The sequence below is a fragment of the Mytilus californianus genome, unplaced genomic scaffold (assembly GCF_021869535.1).
Source record: "Mytilus californianus isolate M0D057914Y unplaced genomic scaffold, xbMytCali1.0.p SCAF_3, whole genome shotgun sequence".
Classification (NCBI taxonomy): domain Eukaryota; kingdom Metazoa; phylum Mollusca; class Bivalvia; order Mytilida; family Mytilidae; genus Mytilus; species Mytilus californianus.
The window spans coordinates 39,157,185-39,176,730 of NW_026262679.1; the positions used below are offsets into that span (position 1 = coordinate 39,157,185).

The window sequence follows — 19,546 nt, forward strand, 5'->3', positions numbered from 1 at the left end:
ATCTTAAAATAGTTGTCTATTATGACATCTTTGAACTATACAAACTTTGGGGATAATAGAATATCTTTTAAAAACATTTTCTCACAAATTGTCTTCAATCTTAGCAATTGACAGCTTTTAAACATATGTCATAGACACTTTTCTATTGGTAATGACGTTTGGTTGAACTTTAAATGTCCTTACTATTTATTGCATTTGTTTGTCTAACTATAATCAAATCCAGTCCATGTGACTGTGGATTCTCTATTATTCTTTAGATATCTTTTTCGTAAATTTCGAGGGTGTAGGTAAACCACGAATTTAAATGTTCAACGAAGTGTAAAATGTCTGTAGGCTTGTATGCTGACTTTGTCAAAACAATGGATTCAAATATTCACAAAAAAATATTTTCTATTAAATCATTGAAAATTTGTACCCATGAAATTAAATGAAACCAGTGTATTCAGATCTTTTTTTTCTGTTAGTATTCAAATTCATATGTTCATTTATCCCTCGTTCACAACAAGTTTTTATCGTCATAAGAATTAATCCAAGTTCTTGAATATCGATTTGAGTCCAATGTACTATCAATGCAAAAATAAAATTCAAAGTGTATAATTTTCCAACTCTTCAGATAATAAAACTGTTTTTTTCTTTTTTTATATATATATATATAGGAAATAAGAGTATGCAAAGCCAAATGAAAGAAAAGGTATGATATTAAAAAAATATAAGATATGATGATTGTATCGATTTGTGTGAAATCGTCATTTTAGAATATATTACAGCTTCAATTCAGTGTGATTCTATACAGAAACATGAAAGAAAAAAGTTGTTCAACGGAATTTGAACAATAGAAATGTGAAGATGATAATGATTTCAAACTCCAATTTTCTAAGCATCGCATATTAACTTATTTCGTTTATCGGTCTCTGTATTACTTAGGGGACGAATTTGCCAAGTTTTCAGAAAAAAGCGTGACTCAAACTGAAAAAGAATTTAGTTAAGTTTGTACAAGTTATTCTTGCATTTGCGTAAAACCTCTAGCATGCAAAACATTTATTTGCGTTTAATTTTTCCAACGTTAAATAATTCTGGAATTCCAAATATTCATACTATTCATCTTTACAGCCCTCTCATTATGCTAATTTCAAGATTTTGTTTTGGGATTACCTACAGTAAAAATACAGGGTGAAATTGATATCGGAGAAAAGATTTTGTGCCCAAAAAAAACCATTGAGTTGGAAGTGTCGGAATGTTTATTTTACTCAGTTTATTTTTTCAAATTCAACAAATTTTGAAAATTGGGAGGCTCACATTGCAGATCATTCATTTTTCCTTTTCTACACAATGAGTATGTAGCAGCCTCTACACAACAGTATTTATATAATTTGATGATTATGATAAAATACATCAGGAGTAAAGTTGGCCAGTATATCTTTAGTTATTTGAATAAAACATTTGATTAATCAAAATGACTATGTAGTATTTTAAATTGTACATTCCTATATTTGAGAAGAAAACGATGTAAAAATTCTTATGTCAATTTAAAACAAAGAGATATGGTTGTCAATTCACCAGAGTCCAAGTGACGTGGAAGCAACTATAGGTCGCTGCACGTTAAAATTATATCTTAGGAGAGACTATAAACACTAGCAGTGCAAACAAACTGCATTCAATATGAGATATAGTTAAAATGCCCAAAAAAAAAGTTAAATTTACTTAAAAGTTTTAGCTATGAATAGGTTTCATCGACATTAACCCATTTCTCTTAATGCATAGACTATCTCATTTGTGTACATGTACTCCATCAAAGTTTTTTATAAACATTTAGCAGTGGTCACATGCATCATTATACTATTGATTAATACTTATCAGACAATTAGACTAATTTTGGCCATTTGTGGGGTCAAGAAAGATATAGACTCTCATTTTACACACTCCCTTTGTCGAGTATTGTATGTCTTATTTTCGTCAAATCATCTTCAAATTGGGAATTAAAATTCGTAAAACGGTAATTCATCGTTAAATTGAAAATTTCGATAAAGTAAGGAGAGCCGATGAGCTTGCTTCGGAAGTTGTCATCGACTTATGATGTTTGATTAATATTTGGTATCTTATTCTTTTTCTCATTGAAAAAGTTCAAACATATAGTACATCTTTCATTTTATAAAGATAAATTAAATTCTATTGTTCTCTTCCTCAAGGTTCTTGTTATGAAACAGACCATACACGAATTAGATATGTCGCAAACAGATATATTAAACAGAATGACATCAAATAGGTAAGCTTCCGCATTTATATATCTTTAAGTAATATGTATTTTTTATACTAAAGATGATAAAAATTGTATTGGAAAATAAAAAAAAAATATCAATACTTTCCTTCATTTCAATTATGTATTAAAACTAATTCCAGTATTTTATGCTATCATTTTGCGCGACATTCTCAAAAGACTTTCCGTTTTTTAAACTGAATAGTTTTCTTCTTATATAGCCAGATTTTCTTATTCTAACACTGAATAACAACCGTCACCAGGTTGAATATTCTGTCACGTGTGGGTGTGCGCATGTAATCTAATGATATTTCATCAAAATGTCCTATATATATATATATATATATATAAACAAGTCTAAATTGAAAACATCGTTTAAACCTATGATTGCGTTGGATAAAAACCGCAACTTTATACGTGTGCATGCAAAACAAATTTCTTGGTAGAGGGGTCTAAATACAGCACAAACAGCATTTTCCAAAAGACCAAGAAAGTGAAAAGGTATATTTTAACAAAGCGCATTTGACTAACAGGTCGAACAACTGATGTTCTTAAACCTTGCTGACTGCCATTGGCGATTGCCAAATAAACGTATCACCAGATGTAACAAATGGATCATAATTATTAATTTAATACCAAACAGAAAACAATAAACTTGCGGAAAAGATGGTATACCGCAAACATGAGGTGCAAAAATTTGTACACCATATCCGGATTTCGACAATTAATGTCTCTTCAGTGATGTTAGGAATCGAAACGGTATTTGGAAGGCCATATAGTTTACCTCAATTTAGGATAGACTCTTGAATTTTAAAGAGTCGAAATAGGATGAACGGATCATATAAACCCGAAGGAAAATATAATACAGGCCCAAACGAAAAAATATAAACAAGTCTAAATTGAAAACAACGTTCAAACCTATGATTGCGTTGGATAAAAACCGCAATTTTTATACGTGTGCATGCAAAACAAATTTCTTGGTAGAGGGGTCTAAATAAACCACAAACAACATTTTCCAAAAGACCATAAAAGTGAAAAAGTATATTTTAACAAAGCGCATTTGACTAGCAGGTCGAACAACTGATGTTCTTAAACCTTGCTGACTGCCATTGGCGATTGCCAAATAAACGTATCACCAGATGTAACAAATGGATCATAATTATTAATTTAATACCAAACAGAAAACAATAAACTTGCGGAAAAGATGGTATACCGCAAACATGAGGTGCAAAAATTGGTACACCTTATCCGGATTTCGACAATTCATGTCTCTTCAGTGATGTTAGGAATCGAAACGGTATTTGGAAGGCCATTAAATTTACCTCAATTTAGGATAGACTCTTGAATTTTGAAGAGTCGAAATAGGATGAACGGATATACAAATGTATATATATATATATGTGCACGATAAGAAATTATAATGTGTGATTGTTAATATATTGTGTAAACAGTAGCATCTTGAAGAACTTAGGAACACTAACGGAGGTCGTTGCATATGGTGAGAGGTTCATATTTTTCTCTGCTGTTACAAGTTTTAAAGTAATAAAGTTAAAACCACATTTAAAAATGAATTCATTGAAAACATCAATTTTTAATATCAATTTAGAATAAGGCATATGCAAGCAATATATATTTTATATATTTGTTTTTGCTTTAGGGAAATTCATATAAAACTCATCAAGTGTTTGTAATTATTTATTAAATGTTTGTCAATGTTTTAGCACGAGTAGTACTTCAATACAAGGTGTTGCCTCAAAAGAAATATTACGTAAGTATGTTTAGAAATATATTTCAAGTAAAACCTGGTTTCTTGTAATTTCATTATTTATTTTTCGTCTTATATTTCTTTTTTTTTCATTCTCTTTTCAACATTTGTTTGATTGCTAGGTTCTATTTAACTGAATTCCAATTTGTTTGGTGAATTTTATTATTGGCTATTGATGGGGCATCCACGTTAATATTTGACTTTTGAAGCAAATTTAACACTTTCCATTAATTCATATAGGAACAATCAGGACAATACTTCATTAAACGGTACACATAAAGCAAACGGTAAACATAAAATTAAAAAAAGCTAAATTTCATCTGACCATCTATAATGTACTTTAATAATATATGTATGTGTGTTTTTAGAATTGGAAGAACACGTGAGTCGAGTACACACTCAATCCATTGCATATGGCAATAATCTAGACACTGTAAGAAGGAAGATTTTAGCCTTGCTAATGAAAACTAGTAGACTGAACACACTTGTAGATAATCTGCAGGTTACGACAGCCTTTGGTGAAGATAAAAGTAAAGAAGGTTCTACTGATATGTCAACTAATGATAAATGGCGTGAATGTTCATTAAGTGTACTGGAAAACAATGGATCAGAAGTAAATTGTAATATACCATGCAAGGAAAATTGTGAAGCATCTGATGAAGATAACACAGAATACAGATCGGACAATGAATGTTGCAGCGGTGATGCTAATATCCATAATCATCCCTTAAACAATGTTGATGACAGGAAAGTACCACCACTTACTCATAACGCAGTAAAATGTAATGTGTCAAACATTAACCCTTACGAGCCTATCAGTGAACAAAATGATACAAAGTACTTTAAAAAGTTGGGAAATAATAGTGATACCTTACAAGTTCCACATGCTTTCACTTCAACAAATAAATATCGGATTTCCAATAGTGATGGAAGTATTCAAAATGAAAGCGAAATCGAACAAGACAGCCCAGTACATACATGTAACAAGAAAAACAGCGCTGAACGTTCGTCCGAAAGGAAAACTGGTAACATACCTAAGTTACATACAAGGATTCGTAAAAATGAATATTGCTTTAAAAGTAAAACTACAAATATACAGAACGACAACCGTGTTACCTTTCATAATAACCAGGAAAGTATTGGAGGGAAAATTGATAAAAACTTTTTCAGTATGGACCCTCAAAGACAAGAATCGATTGTACCAAATATAGAACCGACAGAACAAATCACAGATGATGTAAAACCAATGATGACCTCAGCAACATCGTAAGTATCTTAAACATACTATCGACAAGGTATAAATACTTCTTCATTTACAGTGTCTTCGTTTTAAGTAATGTATGGTATACTATGATGTTCATGTACACAGTCCGTGTTCATCATGTGCGCTTAAACATAAAGTTTTAACAGCCAAAATTTGAAACGTTTAGAGTAAAATAACTACTAAAAGAAGAAAAATTAAACCAAAAAGTCCGCAAGAGAACATAAACTCTTTTATATTTTTATATGGAGATGTGGTATGATTGCCAATGAGGCAACAATCCACCAAAGTTCAAATAAAGTTGATGTAAGCAAGTATAGGTAACCGTTCGGCCTACAACAATGAGACAAACCCATACTGTTTAGTCGACTCTAAAAAGGCCCGAAATGAAAAATATGAAACAATTCAATTGAGAAAACTAACGGCCTACTTTATAACAATTTTATATCAATTTACGAAAAACAAATATGAAGGACATGAACCAACTACAACCACTGAACTACAGGCACCGGATTTGGGACAGGCACATAAAGAATATGGTGAGGTTAATCATGTTTGAAGGTGCCAACCCTCCTGATAACCTGGGACAGAGGTGAAATAGTACAACATAAGAACAAACTATAAAAATCAGTTGAAAAGGGCTTAAATCATTTGATCGATACAAAGCAGAAAAACATCTAACCATAACAGACCGGGCATGGTAGGATATTATCCCGCACAACAAATAAGACACAAAGTACAATTCTGAGAGTACTCGATGTTACTGACAGCAAGTTCATAGCCAATAGCAACTTATAAAAAAAATCATGTATCTAAGACTAAAATATAAATCAGTTCACATCCAATATCCAATGGATTTATTGTAAAGGCGTCATGAACAGTCAGAGAGTATACACGGTAAATTTGGTGACAAAATGTATCATAAGAATCATTACAACATCAAAGAACTGGCTATTACGTGAAAGGCATCCTCTTGGCTTCCATTTGTTGTATTTTTAAACTTATTTTTCGTATTTTCATTGTTGTTTGATATTCGGTAGGATGTTAATATTACATAGTCCACCAGTGACTTAATATGGTACTAGTATATACACGGTCAATAAATTGTATATGGACTTTCGACCTACGCTCACCCCGTATGAAATTTACTAACCGTGTATAAATCTTTGCTTACAAGGTTCTGACAACACTTCGTTCTACTGTCTGTTCTGGTAATTATTAAATCAGCTAATGAAAGTTGAGCCTTTACATCTTAGAAGGTGTATATCATTACGACAAAACCAGACGATCCTTAAAGTTCTTTAAAACAGAACGTAGAATTTAGCTTTACCAGAGTAAGCTGATCAGAACCTTGTAAGCTGAGCGTGTACACAATATTTATATTGCAATCAGATTGTGAACATGTTAACGTTTATTTAGATACAGTTCCTTCAGTCGAGGAGAAAGAAGGAGACAAGAGGAGGACATTTATGGTGACAGTATGTAAGATAAATAAACTTATTTGACAAAGAATTAATAATGAACAAAAGTTTAACTGATAATATGTATTAATCGTTTTATGTTTATGGCAAATGTTGAATTAAAAAATAATTGATTAATGATGATTTGTTATAAAATAACATATTTTAAAAAGCATACTTTGCAATTTCAAATCATCGGGTAAGTTTTGGATTTCTCGTTTCTTGATATAATAAATGTGGTCATTAAATATATTTGTAGGACTTTTCGATGCTGATCAACCCAAAACTGTTAGAGAATGGTATCAGTATTCCAAACAAATCAAAGCATATGGCAAGTACTTTGACATCAATTATACTATATCGTCAAAAGTATACAGGCGTAAATAGGTTAAAGGAGATATTACTGGAAAGAATTGCTGTGTTTGTAATATAGGGGAAAATATCCAACCATTTAAAATTTTATAAACAAATAAACGTGTAGGCCAAATCGTCATATCTACCAAAAGATCGACCGGGTAGACGTCAATGAGGCAGTACAGTATCCAAATACATTTTTTTTAAACTATGACATCAATGTTATACGGTATGGGTTTTTCTCATTGTTGAAGTCCGTACGGTTGCCTATGATTGCTTAGATCCACTTCATTTGAACTTCGGTGGATAGTTTTTCTCATTGGCAATCATACCACATCTCCTCATTTTTATATTAGGACTTGTTTTTATTTTATCAAATGGACCTTTCCGTTTATTATGAATAAACGAAGATTTTACGGTATGCGTCAATAAGATAGAAACGCATATAGTGAAAAGACATCTAAACATCAAGAAACAGTCTTCTTTTACTTTTTTTTTATACTAATCAGTGTATTTGAATTCATGACTTTACTTGCATGAATATAGAGACCGGGTCTTTTTAAACGTATAAGTTGACACTAAACAAATCCTTACATAGGTATATGATAATGTAAATGAAGACATAAACTAAATATTTTACAAAAAAATGTTATAAGATCTAATCTTTAGTCCATTGGAAACTATTGGTCGCCAAATCAACATTAATAAAAGTAAGGATATACAGTATTTAACTTTGAAGTTTCCATGAATAATGATTAAGAAGACAATTTTTAGCTTCAGCTAGAGTAAGATCAGGGGCAGTGAAAGTGGGACGAGCGCATGACGTCATTTTGGTATTAGATACATCTGAACGTATGACAGGGTATTTCCAGAAGTTGAAATCAGCTGCTCTACAGTATGTGTATGGTGAGTTGAAATACAAAATGATAAATAAGATTAAGTAGAATAAAATTATATGAGAAAATAAAAATGAATCAACAAATAATATTGTTTAGGAATTAGAAAATCAAATACCACGCGAAAAAAAAAAAGCTTAGTAATATAATTAAAACATATCTTGGGTTTTTTTTGCTCATTTTAGTTTAATTTTATTATGTATATTAAGGAACATATAGCAATGAATTAAATTAAATCCAATTGCCCCTTAAATAAAATAACTGAATGAGATGAAAACTTTCCTTTTGTTAAAAACAATACAATTTATTCTCGACAGGAATTCAATGTGGCGGGATGGAAAATGGTATTGGTTTAGCAGTGTTTGGACGACAAACCCGACTTATTCAGGAATCAACGATTGATTATGAATTAATCATAGAATTGATAAGTAATTTCATTTAACTTTTGTATCTTAAATTATCCATTCATTTTTAAACTTATTACAAACAACAAATCATACAAATAGCTTACGTGCATATAGACTTGATGCTGATATTCGAAAAGATAGTTTGCTGAATTCATTTGGTTATATGTCTTTTTAGAAAAAAAAATTATTTTAGGAATAAAAAGAGAGGCGAAAGATACCAAAGGAATATTTAAACTCACAAGTCGAAAACAAACTGATAATGCCTTGCCAAAAAACGAAACACGACCAAAAGACAAACAACAGTACACTAAACACGACAAAGAAAACTAAAGACTAAGCAACACGAACCCCACAAAAAACTGGGGGTGATCTCAGGTGCTCTAAAGGGAATTTTGCAATAAACAACAAGTGTGGATAGTGTAACCAAAGTTAAAAGGCGAAACTCTCATACCTTAAAATTCAGTAACCTGTCTTTTTCCTTTTTTATTGTTAAAAAAAGTATAGAGTTAGCTTCAATATATTTGTCTCAGAATGATCCGTGATTTTCTTATTAACTCAAACTTTTTAAAGGACAATTACGACCGGATGGAGATGCACCAATAATAGCTGGACTTCTGATGGGTTATGCTGGTGTTTCCGCATGTAAGTACAATTTGATTTTGTTCCATTATGGCTTGCAATTTCATTTAGTAGTCGATTTTTAGGAAATACACTTGTCTTATTATTGTTCCGTATGTATAACTTGTTGCTCAATATTGAATGTCCAAATACCACTTAGAAAAATTATGAAATCGCTTTGCAGTTAAAAATGTTTTTCATTACGAAATACATGCCTCGTTTACTAAGCCATTGAATACAATCTATTTATTGATTTTTACATGATATTTGAAACATGATTGGAGCAACCTGTGAAACAGGAACTGCTTTTTCTTTCAGATCACTTTAGTTCATTCCAGTTTTTTTTGCGCTGTTCATGTAGCTCAATCTGTAGTTTTCTGTGAAGTGCTTTGTTTGTTTTCTTACTTTTGCCATGATGTTGTGTGTTTTGTCTTCTACTTAAAGTGTTTGATTGCACCTGTGGTATCTTGTTACTCTTCTGCTATGTAAAAAGTAATAAGAAGTACAATCACAAATATAAGAATGTCGAAAAACATGTTTTCACTATCAACATATAACAATTCCATACATTCAATGATGCAGCATTTTATAAATTTTCCTAGATGTGTTCTCATATGTATAATACTTGCACTATTAAGTTAAGTCTGAAGTCCGGAACAATCAGTCAACGTTAATTGCGCTGTGTCTTTAATTCGCTTAGTCAACTTAGACATTGGTGTTGATGTCAGATCATAGGTGTTCTCACTGAAACTGTCATAGAATCGTCTCTATCGTGGGTTCATTCTCATTAGCCTGGAATAACCACTTCGGTTGTGAAGGTGGGGCTATATGATAGGTGTCTAACAAACAACTGACTTGACGTGTTTTATTGTTCCTTTTTCTGTTATCAGTTTAGACTAATGACTGGCGTTGAGTAATATTACGAAGTTTTATCCGGAACAGAAATTCCTTAATTTTCCGGAAAAAATCTTGCTTCTTGTATACTTGTCTTTCATTTTTACTTATGTACTTTGTCTATATGCCATTTTGTTTTTCATTGTTGAAATAGTTATTTGTTTATACAGTGAATAAGATTATAACATAATGTTGATTGCTATACCCCAATGTATGAGCTTTTGATGCTGCCATTTGATAAATGACTTTCCGTTTCGAATTTTTCTTGGAGTTCGATATTTTTGTTATTTTACTTTTTTCTAATAACACTTTTGATCAGTGATCCGCAGAGTTTATGTTGTTTGATGAGTTGTTTTACCATCTTTTCTGAATAAATTGGTGACATCCTTCTTTTTTTGTTTTAAAGACAGGAATCGTTGCCGACTGTTTCAAGTTATGTTATGCTACTCATGTCAGATATACACATGTGTAGTTCCCTAGCCAATGTGCATCTAGAAATAATTCTAGGAAACATGATACAAGTAAAATTATACACTAGTACTTGGGATCCCTGTCTAGCTAGAAGGGCTCATTTTAATCTTAGACATGAACACCTCGATGGTGACTGCAGCATCCATTCTTGCTGGTATGAGGTTCCAGTCTTGGACTGTTCTTACAACAGTGAATGAGCATCGGCATTTCTTGTTGTTTGTGCCTTAAGTGAACAGCCTATGTTGGTCTCTAATCCTAGTAACAATTAATTTCCCATGTTTGATATCATTCGAAATAGATCGAAGTAAATGTTTTGTTACACCTACTTACAGGTAATTCGGGCAGATTTCAAGATGTTGTTATACGGGCCCATATGATTGTTTTCACTAATGGATCGTCAGAACAATGTAAAGTTTCTTCTGAAAATAAAGACAATTATATTTTTGCATTACAGAATGATCGAGTAGGTATATATGAATTATTTTTATTTGCTCGTATGTGATTGATAATTCATTGAAAAAATGTGATTTTGATATATAAGCTACATTGTTGTATAACATATTTGAACTTATCACTTGGATCGTATTAGTTTGTTTGTTCATAAAGGCATGACTCAGACAAATATCATGGGTGTGAGGTTGTATATCATACATTACATCTTCTATAAATACTTTATTGCGCCTAACATGAAATTTGTAACTCGTTTATTTTATTAACAAATACAATGTCATACACCCTTTTAGGGAAAAAGAGAAAGTCTTGATTCAAATAGATTAAGAGATACATGAAGATGTAAATATTGTTTTTAAATCTCTTTAATGAAATTGATATTCAGTTTACTAAATGATCGCGCACTTCTTTCTGTAATGAAAGTGTATTGGATTTTGAATATCATATAATATTAAACCATATAACAAATTTCATAATTAAAATAGTGCTGTATTAACATTTTTGTCGTTGTCAACTTAAAACATTATTACAACAATCGAAAAGAAAAACACATGCACATGGATATCATATCGAATAAAATTAATGAAAGGAGAAGGGTCATCAAAGCCCTTATTTGGCCCAAATATAAGGACAAATTAAAAAGTTGCATTACATGTTCTTAAGATTGTTCTTGCTATACTAAGGTACAAGGTGTTTAGAAAATTAAAACAAAAGTGTCAATTAACGAGTTTCCATGGCAACCATCCACGACAAAAAAATCTTGATTTTCTTTATTTTCCACCAACCTTTATATTAGGAATATGTTTAATCGAAACAGAACGTTCACACTCTCAAAATATATATTTGGTGAGATTATAATTATACCTATTATAAAGCTTCCATAAAATTATTTGTTGTTTCTTCGATGCAAACGATGATTCCAGGAAGGAAAACGAGTGGAAAACTGCATAAATTTAGCAATTGTCTTCAATTTTATGAAGGAATGTGCATATTATGACGTACGTGTGTCGACATAACAACACCGATATTGTGAAATTCATTTGAATTAGTTGATTTTTTGCATTTCAAAACATCATGTGCAAATTTGAAATAGTTCTGAGTCGAAATCTTTATTTTCATGTTCTAAATGAAATAAACACCTTATAAATTTCGTGCTTCCGAAGCGCTTGTCTTGATTTATTTTTATCTGGAACTCTAGAGATCCGTCAATAAGTGGCAACTATCACTATAAAAAACGGCCAAGTAATCACATAATCATCAACCCCATGAGGAGGCTCGTTTCTTGCCTGTACTTTGTTGATTCAAAATATTATTTGTATATTTAGCACATTCTACTGAGTGATGATACCCTCGGGGACGAACATTTCAACAGGAGCGGTATCGACCCAGTGCTTGTAAATGTAAAAATGCTCTTATTAGTCTCGTCCGTTCGAAGCGCTTTTCTGGATTTACCTTCCTCAGGAATGCTCAAACCTTAATATTTGAAAGCCAGTTATGCGTAAAAATGCTATAACGTGAGAAGCTATATGGTCAAAAAGGACATAAACAGAATAGCCGAATTCATCAAAGGTCAATTTTGCCCGATTTAGCTGGAACCTTAGTTTCTGCACAATTTCTTAATTTACGACCGAGTAATTTTAAAGAAGTAATGAAAAACGGGTCTTTATTAGTTCATGTGTTGTCGTCAGTTGCTGTCTATCGTACGTATATTTCAATAATTGTTTTGTACGTTATCAGCCGTTTTGCTGCGTTTTGTTATGTCGTGGCGTTAGAGATTATTTTACATTTTTGGTTTTGATCATTGTTGGAGGCAGTATGGTGACCTGTAGTTGTTTACATCTGCGTGATTTGGTCTCTGGTGAAAAGTTGCCTCATTGGCAATCATACCACATATATTACATATTTAATGCCTCAAATAATAGTAATACATGGCGCAAAACACATGCGAAAAGAATGTTCCAAACACTTCGTAATGTATGGGCTTGCAGACAGTAAACGTTTGGAAAGCTGCACATATTTTTTTTATAAGAAAAGGATGTATTTCCTTTAAAAAACGTGGTATATTTAGCAGTATTATTTATTGTCAATGATCTTAGGGAAGTGAATCGTTTTATTTATTGTATAATTAGATTTTATTAGTTTTGAAGTCGTCAGGTGCTATTTATTGCGACGACGTTCAAATATCTCCAAAGTAGATTAATCTATTTATTTTATTTTTTTAGGTACCTTCCGACGTTAATGGTGTAATTGAAAAGTTAACTTCTTCCACTACAAGAATATTCTATGTTCCTGTTGGCGGAGATCAGTGCAACAGTGTGAGAACATTTTGTAGTTTTCTTAATGAAATATTTTCTTACAGTCGGACGTAACCTGTACAAAAAGTTATTTTTGAGTAGATTATTTACAGCTTTACTAGTTCAGTTAATTCTTTTAAATCAGTTAAACAAAATACATGTACCTCTATCCGATGATCTGCATATTTAGGACCGCTTTAGTCATATGTACATTTCTGGTCAATCAGATCTGGGACATATTCTAAAAGTCTTTGAAAAATTTGTATGCAATAGACCTATAGACGTACCATGTCCACTTTTGACGGATCCGGAGTCCAACTCTTCTTTTGACATCGCCCGAAGGGTGACTTTGGGATAGAAATATAGTCACTCTCGGTCTTCTTCCGACCTGCATTAAAACCCTTGCCAAAGTGGGGCGCCCGTTTGACTGTGCGGGATGTACAAGTACGCAGCCACGTCCGATTAAAATGGGGACGTTAAATCCGATGCCTCGTGTAAAGAAAGTGCAGCGCTCTTTGCACATTAGGAACCCTTGGACCAACTGTTTGAGGGTCCGCAGATGGCCTGTTGCAAGACAAAGTTGCTGGTCCATCATTTTCCGGCGGCAGTCCAAATTTTCCAAACCGGACGGCCAATATTACTGGATCTACCTATTTTATTTATTAATAATTTGTTTTCGTCCTCAACATGCATGGAATATTTGCCACTGTACGTTTGGCAAACATCAATCAATCAATCAATTCAATCTTTTGACATCCCTATGGTCATCTGATCTGAAATTTTACCGATTGCGTTCTAATCCCAACTGCAACCTTTTGATTGTGGATTCGCATGTTGGTTGATGAATGCATAGAAAGAGACGCTTTCTCTGTCAACACACCCGATTTCGCTGCAGGTCCAGAAAAACAAAATTACTGATATGCATATTCTTTTAACCCAAATATGTTCAACCCGAACCATTCGTTTGTTTACGTCCCACATATGAACTTATTGATTGACAAGGCATCTCGTAGTTGTACCATTTAACCAGAATTTTAAAAAAATCAAAAAAATCTCCTATTTTGGAGTAGGATATATTGACGGTATATTGCTCTTTTTCTTAATATATATTAGAGGCTTATTTTGTTACATGAGTTAACTTTCAAATTAGAAATGTTTACGTTACATTGTATCACGAGGAAAGTTGTTGTAGAGAAAATATGTATAAAAAGGGGAAATGCAATTTTGCTTAAAATACATGGGCCATTTTATTTAAAAAGGAGATAATATAACAAGTAGCCTCAATCAAACAGACAACGCTATGGCCAAAGAAAAATACAAAACAACAGTTCACGACTGTTACACAAAACACTTTAATAAAAAATATAGATTAGGGAACATGAACCCAACAAAAAACGGGGATGTGGTCAAGTGCTCCGGAAGAGAACTCATTTCCTGCTACACTAGTGACACCCGTATAGTATAAGGTTTTGTGTTTGAGTTTACTTAAATATACATAAAATATATTAGTTTCTGAAGGTTTATTAATTAGGTCACTTTCATATAAGAGAGGCGGAATATACCAAAGGAATATTCAAACTCACAAGTCGAAGACTAACAGACGTTATAGCAAAAAAAAAAAAAAAAGAAAAAAGACAAAAAGACAAAAAGACAAATGACCTTGTAGGATTATAAAAGGTCTGTATGATTCCAATAGAGAAGGAAATTTCTTTTGAAATAAGTCATTATCACTTCAAATTTAGCAAATGCAATTTGTTACATCGTATGATGTTAATTCGAAACGTTGATCTGAATTGAAGATTTATCTAATTCTTTGCTGCAGATTTTAGAACAAGCTGTAAGGAAAACAAATGGAAAAATTATACAAGACAATGAAATGAATCGCTTGATCAGAATGTCACGAGTTATGGTAAGGATAAATAGCATTTATTTATATAGTATCCAAATTTGTATTTTTCGTAGCCTGTTTTGGATATTATTCAAAAGTTTTAATCTTGCTTTTTTCAAAACTATAATAAAAAGTCAAAAGTATACATCGAGCTTTATTATTCAACTACAAAATTCTTATACCATAATTTATAAACGAAAACAACACTTTATAAATTTCGCTTGTCCGAGCGCTCTTCTGGAATACTTTCATCGGAACGCTCAAACCTTAACATTTGAAAGCCAGGAATGTAATAATACGTATATACGCTAGAAGCAGTATGACAAAAAAGGGACCTGAAAAGAGTAACCAAATTTATCTAAGGTCAACTTTACCTGCATTAGTTGGAACCTTGAGTAAAATCAGAGATAGAATGTTTTACTGTAATAAATGAGGTGAAAGTCACTATCATACATTTTCCAAAATACATGTAAGAAGTAAAATAGTGATCATAAAAATGAGTTATAAATTTATAGTACAATCTCTTGTAAAACAAAAGTTTTGATACCACCTCTTAAAATTAAAAATTCTGATACCACACATCAAAATCGAAGTTTTGATATGAAATAGATAAATGTCCTCATTTTGATTTAAGTCCCGCAAAATTTACACCGCAAACTTTACATTGCTAATATCATTGAACATATATAGATCTTAAATGGTGGAATACTTCAATAATAGTTTATTAGTTTAAAAGATAATTTCGTAATGAAAAAGCATATATAAAAAAAAACTTCGAGAAATCTATAGAATTGCTCTTAATCAAAATATCGGATGGTATTGAAAGGGTTTAGTGTAAAAAAAACATTTGAAAACTTTCCAATCGAGTTAAGCCAACAATGAACTGGACACATAAGAGTAAAAGTAGTGTATTATTGTCTCGATAATTAGTTAGTTGTTTATTATATTCTCAATAAAAACACTTTTTTTAAAACAGTTTTCCTTAAAATCGTCAGAGAACTACCAATGTTACTGACTGAATGCGTTGTGAAACTAAAACAAAGTATAAACATTGTATGTTATAACACACAAAAAAAATATCTAAACATCCAGAGTACATAATCATCTTTTTTTATTACGAATTTTGATCCAGATTCAAATTAGCCCCATGCGATATAAATAATAAAATTTACCTTCAATCTTTGGCTCATAACTTTGGTTTTTTAAGTATGGACCGAGGATATTTTTTTCACGTGTATAAAATATCTCTTGATTAATTAAGGTCTTTATCGTAGCCATTTTTTCTAGGCTTATCATTTTACAACTCTGGGGCTTTTATTTAAAGTATGTAGTAGGAAAACAAACATGGATTGTCGTGAAATAACTGATAATTGCATTCGTGTTTTATATATGGTATACACACTAAATATACAAGACTGTACCAAATTGTAGTGGTTCATTTTTTTCTGCAGAAACAGAAAAACCTTAATATGCCTGCAAAATTTCTATTTACTGTGGTATTTGTTTTCCAACTTTAAATTTTGTTATAATTTTATATTACAGCTTCATGCAATTACTATAGCATCAGATATACGATATACAAAGAATCATAGCAGAGATGATATTAGAAGGATGATATCAAACCGATCAGATTTTCATGATACACACGTGAGATACTGGCAGATGATTCGTTCCCTTATCAATCGATATGAAATCTATCCTGTCCACAGTTTTTTTTTATATATAAAACAAGCAAAGTTATCAAAGCCAAGTAGTTTGGAGCCTGTTGTTCAGTGGTTGTCTTTTGTTGCTGTATACTCCCTTACTGACAAAATCAGCCTCCTGCAAATATTTGCTGCAAGTCTGCAGCGAACTTGCTGCCGACTTGCAGCAATCGCAGAGTCTGTATTTGCAGCATGTTTGCTGCAAATGTGCTGAGGTCTGCTGCAAACAATTTACCATGCAAATGAGTGTTTGCTGCAGACCTGTAGCAAACATTTATATGCAAATGAGTGTTTGCTGCAGACCTGCGGCAAACATTTTTATGCAAATTAAACTTTCCCCTGCGTGTTTGCTGCAGACCTGTAGCTAACATTTTTATGCAAATGAGTGTTTGCTGCAGACCTGCGACAAACATTTATATGCAAATTAAGCTTTCCCCTGCGTGTTTGCTGCAGACCTGTGGCAAACATTTATATGCAAACTATGTTTTCTCCTGAGTGTTTGCTGCAAACTTGCAGGAACTACATACATTACAATTAAACAATGTCATGTTGTCTACACATCACATTATTTAAATTGCACAGCAAATTCTGAAAAAGTTAGGTTACAAACATACATATACAACAATTCAAATACTTCATCATTTGCAAAATTATCATAGCATTAGTAAATACCTTTTAAGAAATAATTTAAAGTTTTTTTGTTGTTGAAGTCCTCAAATAAATTGAATATTTAGAATACAAAAGAGGGGATTATTTGAAATGCATTTTGTGCATATACAGCCAATTAAATTAATATTATCATAAAATTTAAATTGACTTATTGAAACATAATACTTAATAAGTTACAATTTCCAAATATATTACAGAGTACAGTATATTTGTAACATATTTGTAAATGTTTTTCAAACCTTCAGGTATTTGAGGAGGTGACGAATTTCATATGTTTACAGTTCTATGAAGAATTTGTACTTACAAATAATGTCTTTGAAAACTAAACATTTAATATCCAACATAAAATGCCTCCCTGAACACTAACATATAACATGAATCAAACACCATCAACATAATTCAGCACCGAATTTCAAATCTTTAACTTCCAGGAAGTTACCAATAGGCATGCTCAGTCATTTTATGTAAATGTTGCAATGCTCTTGCAAACGTATGGAATGGTCAAAGATTTCTGCAATATAGCTGCAAACATCCTTATATTCTATTTCTTACTGCAATCTTACTGCAAACATAATTGTTTCTGCAAACCTGCCGCAAGCTTGCAGCAAAAAGCTTCAATGTTTGCAGGAGGTTTGCAGCTAGCTGCAAACGTCTGCAAACAATATTCAAAGGGTTTCTGCAAGCTTTTTGTTTGCATCACACCTGCAGCAAGTCTGCTGCAGATCTGCCTCAAATATTTCAGTTCTGCAAGGGATATTATATTTGATTTTCGTTTATTTTTTTTTCAAAAATCAGGCCGTTAGATTTCTCTTTTCAAATGTTTCACATTTGTCATTTCGGGGCCTTTTATTTTTATAGCTTCATGTGTGGTATGAATTGTGCTCATTGTTGAAGATCGTACAGTGACCTACATATTTAGTTGCTTACTTATACGTCATCTGGTCTCTGGTGGAGAGTTTGTATCATTGCAAAGCATACCACATCTTCTTATTCTTATATAGATTTCATTTATATTTCTTTAAATCATGATTTTTGCAACACTGCTACCAACCTGTGTGATAGTATTAAACGATTTCTATAATATATTTAAGAAACAATTCATGGGGGCTTGAATTTATTTTGATTTTACCACGGGTTTTGCATTTTATGAAAGGGATAAAATATCAGCATAAAGTGACAACCCGTGGTAAAATCAATATACATTCAAGCCCCTATGAATTATTTCTATAGGACAGAGACAGCAATTCTTTTGTTTCGAAGCGCTCTATGTGAAGAAAATTTTTGCTGTTCCCGTAATTGAACACACTATTAATATTGACGTAGAATACGAAGAAAACTGAATAAGTGACATGCTTAAATGATTAACAATACATTCTAAGACAGGTTTTGACGAAGTTAATGGATTATCTTACTTTTATTTAAGAAAATGGGCTTTCAACAAATTCTTATCATTGTTTGTTTGTTTTCATGTTTCGACGACTTCAGTTTCAAATTCATGCATTTTCCCGTAGAATGCTTATATTCTAACGTCATCGTTCAACGACGTCATTTACAAACAATCCATGACGTTGGCGATCAGCTGAATTATCAATATTATACAATTATAGCCTTGGTATGAGGTCGATACAAGGATATATTGACCTGAAAGAAGTATATTGACTGAGGACGAAGTCCGAGGTCGATATACTTCTTTGGGTCGATATAACCTGTATTGACCACATACATAGGCTATAATTGTTATATTATTAATTTCCGACCATATTTGTATCAAAATCGTCATTTGATTTTATTGGAAATTTATAGATATCTTATTGTCTCCTACACAATAACAACACATTAGTTGTTATTTCATTTATTTTTTATGTTTGTTTTTAACATCTTATTTATTTGAAGATTTTTTTTCTTCAAATAATCGATCAAAGATATTTTTTAATAAAACTTTTAACAATATCATGAAATTCATTACATGACGTCACAATGTATATCGGTTTTTAGATATTCTAAAAATAACCGTGCAATATGCTTTTTGCTATGCAATATGCTTTTTGCTATCCGCCGTTTTCTGTCTACCTTCGAAAATATAGTTTAACATGTGACTATCCCTGAACGAATCAAATTAGTTGAAATATACGAATTAATAATATATTCATATTTTACCACGG

General features: G+C 31.8%; 1 protein-coding gene across 2 annotated transcripts in view; it reads left to right on the plus strand.

Annotated features, from left to right (window-relative positions):
- Positions 1-516: 516 nt before the first annotated feature.
- Positions 517-19,546, plus strand: part of LOC127734535 (uncharacterized) — a 32,344-nt gene continuing 13,314 nt past the window's right edge. Inside the window, exons 1-13 of one of the 2 annotated variants that reach the window (XM_052244459.1) lie at positions 517-691; positions 2,187-2,263; positions 3,976-4,022; positions 4,388-5,285; positions 6,700-6,758; positions 7,000-7,071; positions 7,869-8,000; positions 8,308-8,418; positions 8,968-9,039; positions 10,713-10,843; positions 13,053-13,145; positions 14,947-15,033; positions 16,555-16,659. In XM_052244459.1, coding sequence (XP_052100419.1) covers positions 668-691; positions 2,187-2,263; positions 3,976-4,022; positions 4,388-5,285; positions 6,700-6,758; positions 7,000-7,071; positions 7,869-8,000; positions 8,308-8,418; positions 8,968-9,039; positions 10,713-10,843; positions 13,053-13,145; positions 14,947-15,033; positions 16,555-16,659 — 1,908 coding nt within the window. In that variant the 5' untranslated portion in view covers positions 517-667. The remainder of the gene's footprint in view (positions 692-2,186; positions 2,264-3,975; positions 4,023-4,387; positions 5,286-6,699; positions 6,759-6,999; positions 7,072-7,868; positions 8,001-8,307; positions 8,419-8,967; positions 9,040-10,712; positions 10,844-13,052; positions 13,146-14,946; positions 15,034-16,554; positions 16,660-19,546) is intronic. The other variant, XM_052244458.1, reaches the window with a different exon arrangement.